General features: G+C 46.2%; 2 protein-coding genes across 3 annotated transcripts; one reads left to right on the plus strand and one right to left on the minus strand.

Annotated features, from left to right (window-relative positions):
• Nucleotides 1–42: 42 nt before the first annotated feature.
• Nucleotides 43–7548, plus strand: LOC307086984 (sushi domain-containing protein 4-like). Of its 2 annotated transcripts, none has more exons than XM_079752344.1 (9): nucleotides 43–228; nucleotides 838–979; nucleotides 1863–2054; nucleotides 3340–3531; nucleotides 4034–4225; nucleotides 4564–4809; nucleotides 5427–5559; nucleotides 5715–6127; nucleotides 6239–7548. In XM_079752344.1, the coding sequence occupies exons 2-9, from the start codon at nucleotides 862–864 to the stop codon at nucleotides 6262–6264; spliced, it is 1512 nt and encodes a 503-aa protein (XP_079608470.1). In that variant the 5' UTR covers nucleotides 43–228; nucleotides 838–861; the 3' UTR covers nucleotides 6265–7548. The 2 variants fall into 2 exon arrangements, with proteins under 2 accessions (XP_079608470.1, XP_079608471.1); XM_079752345.1 differs by having other exon boundaries at nucleotides 4615–4809.
• Nucleotides 7549–8009: 461 nt separating this feature from the next.
• On the minus strand, nucleotides 8010–10355 carry LOC307086929 (hepatic sodium/bile acid cotransporter-like; the record flags this gene model as incomplete). Its single annotated transcript, XM_079752275.1, has 5 exons — nucleotides 8010–8065; nucleotides 8210–8409; nucleotides 8502–8680; nucleotides 9598–9802; nucleotides 9949–10355. 5 exons carry the CDS (start codon nucleotides 10353–10355, stop codon nucleotides 8010–8012), a joined length of 1047 nt encoding a protein of 348 aa, XP_079608401.1.
• Nucleotides 10356–10841: the final 486 nt, after the last annotated feature.

Consider the following 10841-nt stretch of genomic DNA (forward strand, 5'->3'; position numbering starts at 1 on the left):
CACCCCCCCCCGTCCAGCTGGGGATTCAGATTCGATCACTTCGGCTAGCGGGCTAGAGGTTACCAGGCTAGCTAGCTGTCACTTTAGCCACACTGCCTTTCGGTGTAATTGTATAGCCCCTGTTTTCCAGTAAAACCTTACGTGAACCTGATGATGGATTTATACTCGTGTTGAATGACCACTTAGCGAGAGTGGAAGAGGTTGAGGGGGATACGAGGCAGTGTTGTGGTAAGTACCGTCGAGAATTGCTTTGCTATTGAGCCCGTTAGCACGCTAGCTAAGATAATATGGGATTAACCAACAGGGAAGCTGACAATGACAGCCCGGTAAAATGTTTTTCCTTGTATTCAGGTATTATATTTCCGAATATATCAATGGCGTGAGCATTCATGTGTTGGTGATGTTTTATAATAGCTGTCCTTAGACTGTTGCATTGTTCTCTCTGGTGGGGCTGTAGGGCAACAACAAGGAAGCCAGTGGAAATGGGCGTGTAGCTGCATAGTCCGGCCGTTCCCAACCAGGTCACAACCACAGCTCATAGTCTAACTTTAACTCAACCAAACGTTCACCTGTTTGTCGATCTAAATCCAGTGCGCTAAATCAAACTGTATACAACTGTTTGTGAACAAGCGGAAGATCCTTTTTCGTCGCCGTGATAAAGTACTAGGAAATAAGAACGATCCTTCGTAAATTACGCCCATTTCACTGGCAACTGTCCAGTTTATGCAGAATTCATGCGTCATGCAGGTGTCCGCATTGGGTCAAGGTTTTCGGATTGGTCGCCATTGCATTAATGTTTATGTCTGTTTACGTTAAGTCCTCCTGTGTTCTTGCCAGGTCGGCTTGTGTCTGCCAGGAAAGATGTGCAATGGAATGGTTGAGTCAATATCAGACGCCTATTGGCCCTGCACTTCTGGCAACATACGACCCTTCTCCCTGCTTGTTGTTCTCGCAGTGTTGTCGACTGGACATGGCTTAGGTGAGTTACACAGTTGGACGTTTTATGGATTCCACTATTACCACTGGGCCAGTGAGATAAACTGTCGAATTGCCTGATTAAAAAAATATACAAATTGTGTTATACATTAGTAATCAATTAAAACATCAGTTATGCATGCGACTCATGTCTCATCTGGCACAATGTGGCAACTTGCTTTAATAGATAATCAACCTGCATGAAATCTTGGACGTTTGCTTATACTTCTGTTGAAAAATCAAATTACATTTTACTTGAATATTTAGATTGATCAGCATAGCCTTTTCCTCCAGTATGTTTTAGTATGGTCAAAGAGTGGCAATAGCTAGCAGATGTTTTGCAAAGGTGTGTTTACAATTGCATATCAAACCTGAGGAGGTTAGTTTCTCACCATCACAAGGCTCTCTTCCAACGCTTAACTTAAGTTTACTTCAACCAAGGGGAAGCAATAAAAAGTCCCACACGCCTGACCCAGAAAACACACAACACCATAAATAAGGTCAACAGGCAGACAGAATGCAACCCTGCCAAAGCAGATGTATAATAGCTTGTCCTGCCTACTTTCCCTTGTTCCAATATTACCTGGGGCATATTGTAATATGACCCATTTATAACTTCTCCATATAGACCATAGAGTTACACTTACTCTTTCTATTCTTTCTAACTACATTTTTATGTATAGTCTTCTACCACCCAGAACTATCGTTCTAGACACAGGTGGCTCTCCTCTCATGGCTCTTGTTTTCCTTGCAGCTCGACAACACGGCAGCCGTGTCGAGTCTCACGCAGGGCACACGGGAAGCTGCTACAATAGCCGCTTGATTTCTAGTCGAGAACCCCAAAACCTTTTCTCAGGTCGCGCCCCTTTCTCCCCTCTCCATCCCAGGGTGCGTGAGGCCCTACATGGTGCCCAACAGCTGGGTCAACCTAACGGAGAGCAACCGGGGTTCCCTCCCCGCAGGGACCGTGCTCCAGTACAGCTGTGACCCCGGCTACGTGGCGGACGGGCCCAGCACCCTCACCTGCACCCCGCTGGGACACTGGTCCGCAGAGCCACCGCGATGTGTCCACAGTGGCCGTAAGGCGAACATACTAGGTTATGAGGGGTTGGGTTTGTTTCATCTGCTTCTCTATAAGATATAGATTCGCCTGCTTAAGACCCACCTGCAATAGAGTTGAACACCTTTTTGAGGATGTATGAATCAAAGTCAATAGTTTGACTGTACTTTATAAACACTCGTGATTTATACTTCCTGAAAAGAAATGCAGCTTTTTTCATTTGTTAGTAGTTAACAAAGCACAAGAGGTCATTTGAGTACAAAGGTTACGGTTTCGCGTTTTGCAATTATGGTTTTCGCTAGGGCTGTAATTATATGCGTATCGAAACCGAAATTGTGATGCTCAGAGCCACAAACCTGTCTCGTAGTGTGAGAAGGCAGAAGCTTGCACACTTTTCTAACTCCCTCCTTCCTCCTATCCTTCCTGTCCAGATCCAGCCACATGATATGAGCTTTTAGTTCAGACAAATTAAATGTCTGACAAAATTGTATCACTCCGGTCAAGTTGTCGGATTGACAGGCTAGGTACTTCATTCTTACACATAACCGGACTCGTTCATTTCCTCACTAGACTGAAACACATACGCTACCGCTCGCTCTCCTCGCTCGTCCACTCACTCGCTGACGTCACTCACACACACACACACATACACACACACACACACACACACACACACACACACACACACACACACACACACAAACACTGCCATTCTCGCGGACACACATACCTTGTAAAATTTTGCCTCGTTATTGCGAATCACACGTTCAAGTTATATCTATTTGAAAGTTAGGCTATTATGCATGTTGCATTCTATACGGCCTGATTATGTCATTATTTAAGCTACATAGCCTAATAAGAAGCGATAATAGGATATTTGACCGGCATATCATCAAAATGGTCAGAAAACTAAACCTATGCAGGTCACTGACCGGCATTTTGCATACTACGTGCAAGCATCCTCCAACTGCGTCTCATGTGAAGACCTTCATTCATGTGACGCATTTTTTATTAAATGTTACATTAAGTTAATTGTTACATAAGTGTTGTTTAAATAAAATGCTTTCTCAATTAAAAAAGGTTTTGGGATGTATCGAACCGTGGGTCAAAAATCGTGATAAAAACCGAATCGTGAGTTGGTGTATCGTTACAGCCCTAGGTTCCACAGTGCAACACAAAGTATTTGTTTCTTGGTTGTTATTGTTTTCAGGTCACAAAGAATCTGTCATACTCGCCTGGCAAAGAGGGACCCTGTTGTGCGTTCTGATATACATGCTGTGCTCTCGTCTCCCCCTCCTCATCAGTGTGTCGGACTCCCTTCGAGCCGGCGAACGGCGGCTACACCTGCCACCCGTCGCCCTGCCGCCGGTTCTCAGACGGAACCGTCATCGAGTTCTTCTGCGACCAGGGCTTCCTCCTCAAGGGGGACTACAAATACGTCACCTGCCAGGAGGGACAGTGGGACGCGTCGACGCAGGTCAGCTGCGTCAGCCAAGGTTGGTGGTTGGTTCCAACTCTAACGTACGTCATCACTAAACTGCTATAAATGTCCCTTTCAGCTTTGATGTCAGGATGTTGTGGAACAACGTGAAGCGCTTGGGAACCGTGCCAGCTGTTAATCGTTGGCGAAGAAACCTATTTCTTTCTAAAATGACCTTTACATTTAGGGAATTTAGCAGGCGCTTTCATCCAAACGACTTACATGAGTTAATTTGTCAGAAGGAAGAGAAACAATAATATATCACTGTCGGTACATTAAGGATGTTCATATCACAATGTAACGGCAAATTTATTTTGGACTATTTATTTATGTATACTTCTTCAAAATTTTGACAGAATTATTATCAACATAATATATTTATTCATAAGATGTCAGAAACTAGTTGAATAGAAAGTCTGTATTTTTTGATGGTATTGATTAATCATTCGAACAGTATTTCTAAACTATTTTGGTGTGACCTAGTGGTGTGTAACCCCTTCCTCTTCCCCTCCCCCTAGTGTGTGTGAGGCCGGTCATGGTGCAGCACGGCTCCACCAACCTGAGCGAGAGCAACCGGGGCTCCTTCCCCGTGGGCACGGTGCTGCAGTACAGCTGTGACTCGGGCTTCCTGGTGGAGGGAGCCAGCCTGCTCACCTGCAGCCCGCTGGGCCACTGGTCGTCGGAGCCGCCTCGCTGCATCCGGAGTGACGGTAAATTCACCAGCGCCCCGTGACCCTTAAAGGACAACGCTAGGCCCAGTCTGGGTGATCAACCCAGTGTGTCCGTCTCTCCTGGCGTCACATAAACAGCCGTTCCCGATATCATTAATTCTGCTGGATGGCATTTAGCGTGAGCATGCCTGCCACAAATGTAATGACACAAAGCAGTACATTGATGACAAAATGATGAAAGTAAGACATTGCTATTGTTCACGCTCAGGCTAAATGCGTTGTGTGTTGGACAAACGTCATGGTTAACGGATGCACTAGTGCGGCCAGCAGAGACGCTCTCCATGGTTCCATCATCCTGCCTGCTTTCCGGAACACAGGGTCCCAGAGTAAGAGTCTCTCTAATGAGGAATCTGTCGATCCGCGAACAGTGTGCCTCCCCCCCTACGAGCCGGAGAACGGGGGCTATACCTGCCACCCCGCGCCCTGCCGCAGCCTCTCCCACGCCACCGTCATCGAGTACTTCTGTGACGAGGGCTTCATCCTCAAGGGGGACTACAAGTACCTGACCTGCCTGAACGGGGAGTGGGACGACCCCATGCAGATCAGCTGCCTGATGGATGGAGGTAAACGGGGGACAGCGGGGGGGGCAACACACTGCAGTTTGGGTTATGTCTGGCGGGCTGGTTGGCTGTTGTTCGGTGGGTCGGCTGTTGGTGTTGTTAACAGACCACCTAAGGCAGTGGCTCCCGGACCTTTTTTGTCAGGCCCCCCTTTGGTGAAAAATAAGTAAAGCCCCAACACACTGGTTATTTCATTATGGCTGCCGCTTAGGTAGTTCACGCCGGCCCGAGCAGGTAATAAACGGTGACTATAAAGTTTGGCACTTTGGCCCTACACGCTAGCAGTTATTTATCATCGATCTCTTGTGTGCAACAGATTTTTTGTTGTTCGTTACATCTGTGCTTTGCTTTTACACAGTGTGCTATTTGTATTAAAGCAAAATCACTGCCATAATGTTTCCTTTTTTGTTTGTCCCAAGGCTTTTCATTGAGCTAGTTTATCTAGTTTTTCCCCTGCTGTCGTTTTTATTGTTTTTAGTGTCTTTAATGCACTGTAACAGCACCAGGAGATTTTCACTGAGAGTGAAAGGTGCTAGATAAATGAGATATTATTATTTTCATTAGTATAATGGCATTAGGAATCCTGTTTGTTTACTCCCATGTCCGTGCCGCCCCCACAGACCGCGATCCAAAGCTGCCACTGGGGATGCCCACGCTGTCCATCGTGGCGTCTACGGCGAGCTCTGTGGCTCTGGTCCTGCTGCTGGTGGTGCTGTTTGTGCTGCTGCAGCCCAGGCTCAAGTCCTTCCACCGGTGAGCGCTGTCGCCAGTCCTCCCTTCCCCGGGCGCTTCTCAACTCGGATCGTCCGGGTTCAGACCGTATGCCGGGTCAGGCGCCGGTTGGGTGGTTAATGTAGAGTGTCGTCACGTAACCTCACAGTAAAGGTTTGTTGTGTTCTCTTGGCCAGCCGGGATCAGGGAGTGACGGGGCAGCCCGTGTCCATCATGGTGGAGGGCGTCCAGGTGACCCTGCCCTCCTACGAGGAGGCGGTGAACGGCGGAGGGCCCCCCACCCCGGCCCCCGGCGGTCCCGAATCCCGGGTGCAGATCGTGCTGTCGGAGGGCGAGCAGAGTCCGGAGGCGGGCCCCTCCAGACCCTCGTCCCACCAGCACTCGGAGATGGCGGTGGTCCACACTTTACCGCCCTCCTTCTCCTCCTCCTCCTGCTCCTCCTCCACGCCGTCCCCCTCGTCGTCCTGCTGGGCCCTGGAGCACCACGCAGGGGCCGCCGGCGCGGCCCCCTCCCACCATAACAAGCCCCCCACCAGCAGGGAGCAACACAGCCTGTCCCTGGTGGACTCGGATATGGACTTCTCCGATGGTAAGGGCCCGGAACCGCTCGCTCGCTCTGCTAAGCTGCTGTTGTTGTTATGGTTGTTGTTGTTGAAGGATGCTATTGAATGTGTGGTTCTCTGTCTGTCCCCCTCCGCAGATATGCCTTTGTTGAAGGAGGCCTGAGACCGACCGGACGCAGTGCCCGAACACATCAGAGACTGCATGGTGCCGTTGGTGCTGCTTCCCCACACTGTGGCGTTAAGCAAGACGACGGCAGCTGTCAACACAGAAGACCCCCCCCCCCCCCCCCCCCCCCCCCCCCATCTGACCGCGCGACGCACCGGCTCAAACAGGCTGCTTGACTCTCAGAATCCCCCCCCCCCCAGCCCTCCTAGAGGGATGGGATTCCACATTGTACATACGTATATGCTTCAACATTTTATAGGAATCCTTGCGTGTATGTCTGACTCAAATGCATAAGTTTGATCTTTTGGTCATTTTGGCTTAGCTTGGGATTTAGCAGCAAAAGAAAAAAAAGAGAGAGAGCCCCGTGACGGAGCAGCAAGGTATATATTTAGAGAGGGATCCATCTCGCCACTATGTCTTGCCCATTGTACGTTGTTAACCTGGTGGTTATCACATCACACACTACACGTGCACCAGGAATGATGCATGAAGGCCTGCCAAGCCGACCCCGGGACTGTCATACCCAAGCACACATTCTTTAAATCTGTTTTTATTTTCCCCTCCATTATGTCCAGAGTCACAGGATTCTGAAGACTGAGATGCGCGTAGACTGGATTTAGCCATCTAGTGAGTCGTCTGGTCCTTTAGCCCAGTAGACCTGGGGCCCTAGGACCTCTCTACCGTTTACATTCATACCCCTTCCAATGGCCTTAGCTTTTCACTTCTATGCACAAGCATCTGTAAGAAAAGGAATTCACTGGAATTGAATGATGTTTTCATAATGAACGTGAATTGACGTCGACGCCTTTTGTGATCGTTTTGTGTAGCTTTAACACACCTCGCCCCTGAAAAATGTCCAAACTTAATTTATTCTGGCTGCTCTCGCTAAGTCTTGGTTATCGGGTTAGTATCGAGTGTTTATGTCCAGATTGCTGTTGATCAGCCACAGTTCTTTTATTTCCTTTTCTTTTTATGCTTCCACAATCCTGGAAAAAGGTTTTCTAAAAAGGATCTTTTCACAGTGCTTGGGTGGAACTCTACCGCAGGCATGTAATATCACAGCTTTTAATGTTTATGGGAAAATCTGAAACAAATTACTTATTGTACATTATGGTATGATGTCAGAATTCAAGTTTACGTTTTGCTCTCCTTTTGGATTTAGCAATGGACTTTTTTTGTTTTAAAGATTGTATTTTAATATTTGTAAAAATAATAACTTATGTTCTAACTGTATATACTATGTTCATTCGAATTAAATATTATTTGAGGTGTCGATTTTACTATTGTTTTCATTGTTATTTTTAATACCACAAAATACCGCAGACAAATGTGTTTCAGTTGGCCTCCTTATGGTAATTTATTAATAAACTTTACATCTCTGCATATTTCAAAGTAAATTTACACGCAAACATAATTATTATAAAAACATGTCTAATCTTACACTAAACACCACAGTCTTATTTTTGTAATGATCTTGATATATATTGCAAAACATTTACCCTAAAAGATAGTTCTATATAACAATATTAATTTAACAATCATCAGATTGTTTCAATATAAAAATTCCATTTATGCGTACTAAAGAGCAGTGTCTCGAGACTTATGACACACATCTGTGTCATGTTACTGCCTGAGGTAAACGACATGAAGGAAGGAGGCTGTTTGTCCTCGACCCTCCATTGATGACGCTGTACACATCGTTCTGCAGCACTTCAGCCTGGGACATCCAACCGCAAACTCCTTCAAGGAATTTTAATTTCCTCCATGTTACCGTTAACATTTGGATGTACTGTCTTTTCTGTACAAGCAAACAAAAAAAAGTCAATGGATTAGAAGCAAGACTTTTGAAAGATTAGGGGTTGAACTTGCTTCACACTGGAGATGGTGGGAATTGAAAAACAAAAAAACATGATAGCATAATATGTTCAGCTGTGACATTTACCCTCAATTTTGGGCTTAAGCGCTTCGTAACATCTGAAGAGCAGGATGAAAACGAGGGCCTCGCCTCCCTGGAACACAATATAGATGAGGGGGAAGAGATACAGGGGTCCGATGACCTCAGGAGAGAAGGCCACCTTCAAGATGGTTGCACACAGCTGGATGTTCTGGCAGCCTGTCTCCATGGAGATAGTCCTTCTACATCTGACCAAAAAAAATAAAGTTTGCTTTATGTGACACTTATTCAGCAAAATGGCCCAAATGTTAAATGAGCTCCATTAAAAAAGTTCACTTACTGATGGTTTTGTTTAAAGATGGTGGACATGACGTAACCGAGCGTATAGCCGGTCAGCGGCATCAGTGCGGCCACAGACATGATCTGGGGCGACAGCACCACCCACACCGACCCCCCGATGGTGATGCCCGACATGATGCCGACGGCCACCGAGGAAATGAGACAGATGCTGAGACCAACCTACCAAGAGGGAACTTCAGATGAGAGACGTATCGCATCAAGGAAAAGTCAATGGTAAGAATGCAAACAAATGTTAACATGTGACCACAAGTCACTGGGTAACTAAGCAACGTGCTCAGTAGAGCAAAGACCTCTGCTAAGGAATCAGCTAAGTAGAAGTCGGCCTGGCTTTGAGGGAGCCAATTGGCTGCTCCGAGCTGAATCCAATGACAACCCAGAAGGTCCCTTTAGAATTGTTGGCTTGGGGAGGTTACCCAACATCTTCATTAACATGTGACATTGCACAATTAGCATGGGGTTTTGAGATATACCGCACACTTGTCACACAAATCAGCCTTTAGATAAACATCCTAAACCTGATGGCAGATAAGCCTTATCTGTGTGTCCATGGCGTTTCACTTTATTTCACCATGAATTGATTACACCAATCACTTCCTTGGGGCGACAATCTGTTAAAGAACTGAGTCAAAAAGGTTTTATGAATTTTGATTATGCTGTCATGGCTTTTGATGACTTGGTGGCTTTTTCAGTTCACACTGAATGGAAGACTCAGCTGAAATGCCATCACCCTGTTCCAGCAGTATGGTTGGTCTTATAAAAGATATGCCATCCAAAGAGCAAACCAACTCAATGTTTCTCCTAGCAGCTGGGAAAACAAGCTAAAACTTCCTGTCTGGCCATCAACAGCCTTCGACAAAGAGTTTGTAAAGGTTTAGAATCAAACCCATGTTGGAGACAGTCCACTGCAGAAATCAATCTGTTCATCTTATGTTCAAAATCATCTTCTGAGACTTCTGGTTGCCGGCGCAGTTTCCCACACAGATACACAGAAGTACAGACACACAAGGCGTGGCGAGAACACAACCTCCTTGGTGGAGTTAACTAATGTCTGAGTTCAGAAGGAAGGAAGGGCCCACCTTGATCACCACGGCTGAGTATTTGGGCTTGTAATGATTGAGGGTGATGCCGAAGCCACAGGGAACAAGGGTCATGAGGAGGGCGATGGTGATGCCTGTGTATGGTACAGCGTTCTGCAGACTGCCCAAGCCCTGGCTGTAGATGAGTAGCAGGAGGGGCATCATTCCCAGGGCAGCGATCGTCGAGAATGTGGTCATGACAATACTGAAACGAAACACATGGGGAAAAAAGGACAGAAATCAGGTATGGAACGCTGAACACTTTCAGGTTCAAGTTTCGGCTTGTAGTCCTGTATTTGCAGTTAATGAAAAAAGCAGGTAATCATTTAACACGATTCGAGAATGATTTACCTCAGGTTCATGTCTCCCTTCAGTGCCAGAGAGAAAATGTTGGACAGGTTCCCCCCTGGGCAACACCCACAGATCAACACAGTCAGGACCTCAATCTGCTCCAGCTTGAAGACGGTGGCCAGGCAAAAGGCAGTCAGCGGCATGATGCCGAACTGAGCCACCACTGCAATGGCAACCCCCTTTGGCTTGAAGATGTGGTCCTTGATCTTGGCCACTTCCATGGTGCACCCAAGAGACACCATCGTGATGAAGAGGATGATGATGGTGAAGCCATTGATGGCTTTGTCCATAGTGGGTGAGAAGGGGTTCTGGAAACCACTGCTCCCATTGTAAGACCCCTTCGATCCATTGTAGAGGCTGCTGCTTTCCAAGGCTGCTTGCTGTGTCAGGTTGCTGATTGCACTCATCCTGGATGTCTACAGTAGTGTGGGTTTACCCTAGATTTTATGAATACAAACATGAGGACTGAGGACTGAGGACTTTAACTGGAGCCAATTCAGGCATAAATGTTCAAAAAAAACAAACAGATTATTTGACTTTCAAATAACTGTTTTGAGAGAATACTCTTGAAACTGACACATGATGTACATTGTTCCAAACACTGAGAATATAAGAGAAATCCACACCAGCATATTGGCATACTTACTGTCTGTCAATTATTGGTTTGAGTCTTGAGCACAGATAATTATTTAACAAGCTTTGAGTATTTCCATTCAACAACATTTTATAAATTTATCTAACGATAATGAGTTCAGCCTCTGCTCCTGCTAAATTGTATCGTATGATTTCGATTTTGAAACTGTATATAGGAATATTTTTGCAATACTCAGGTAATAGTAATTACTGGAAGTAGCTTTGGAGAAAAGTGTAAATAGTACAATATTAATTTTTGA

Source organism: Pollachius pollachius, assembly GCF_949987615.1.
Source record: "Pollachius pollachius genome assembly, chromosome: 15".
Classification (NCBI taxonomy): domain Eukaryota; kingdom Metazoa; phylum Chordata; class Actinopteri; order Gadiformes; family Gadidae; genus Pollachius; species Pollachius pollachius.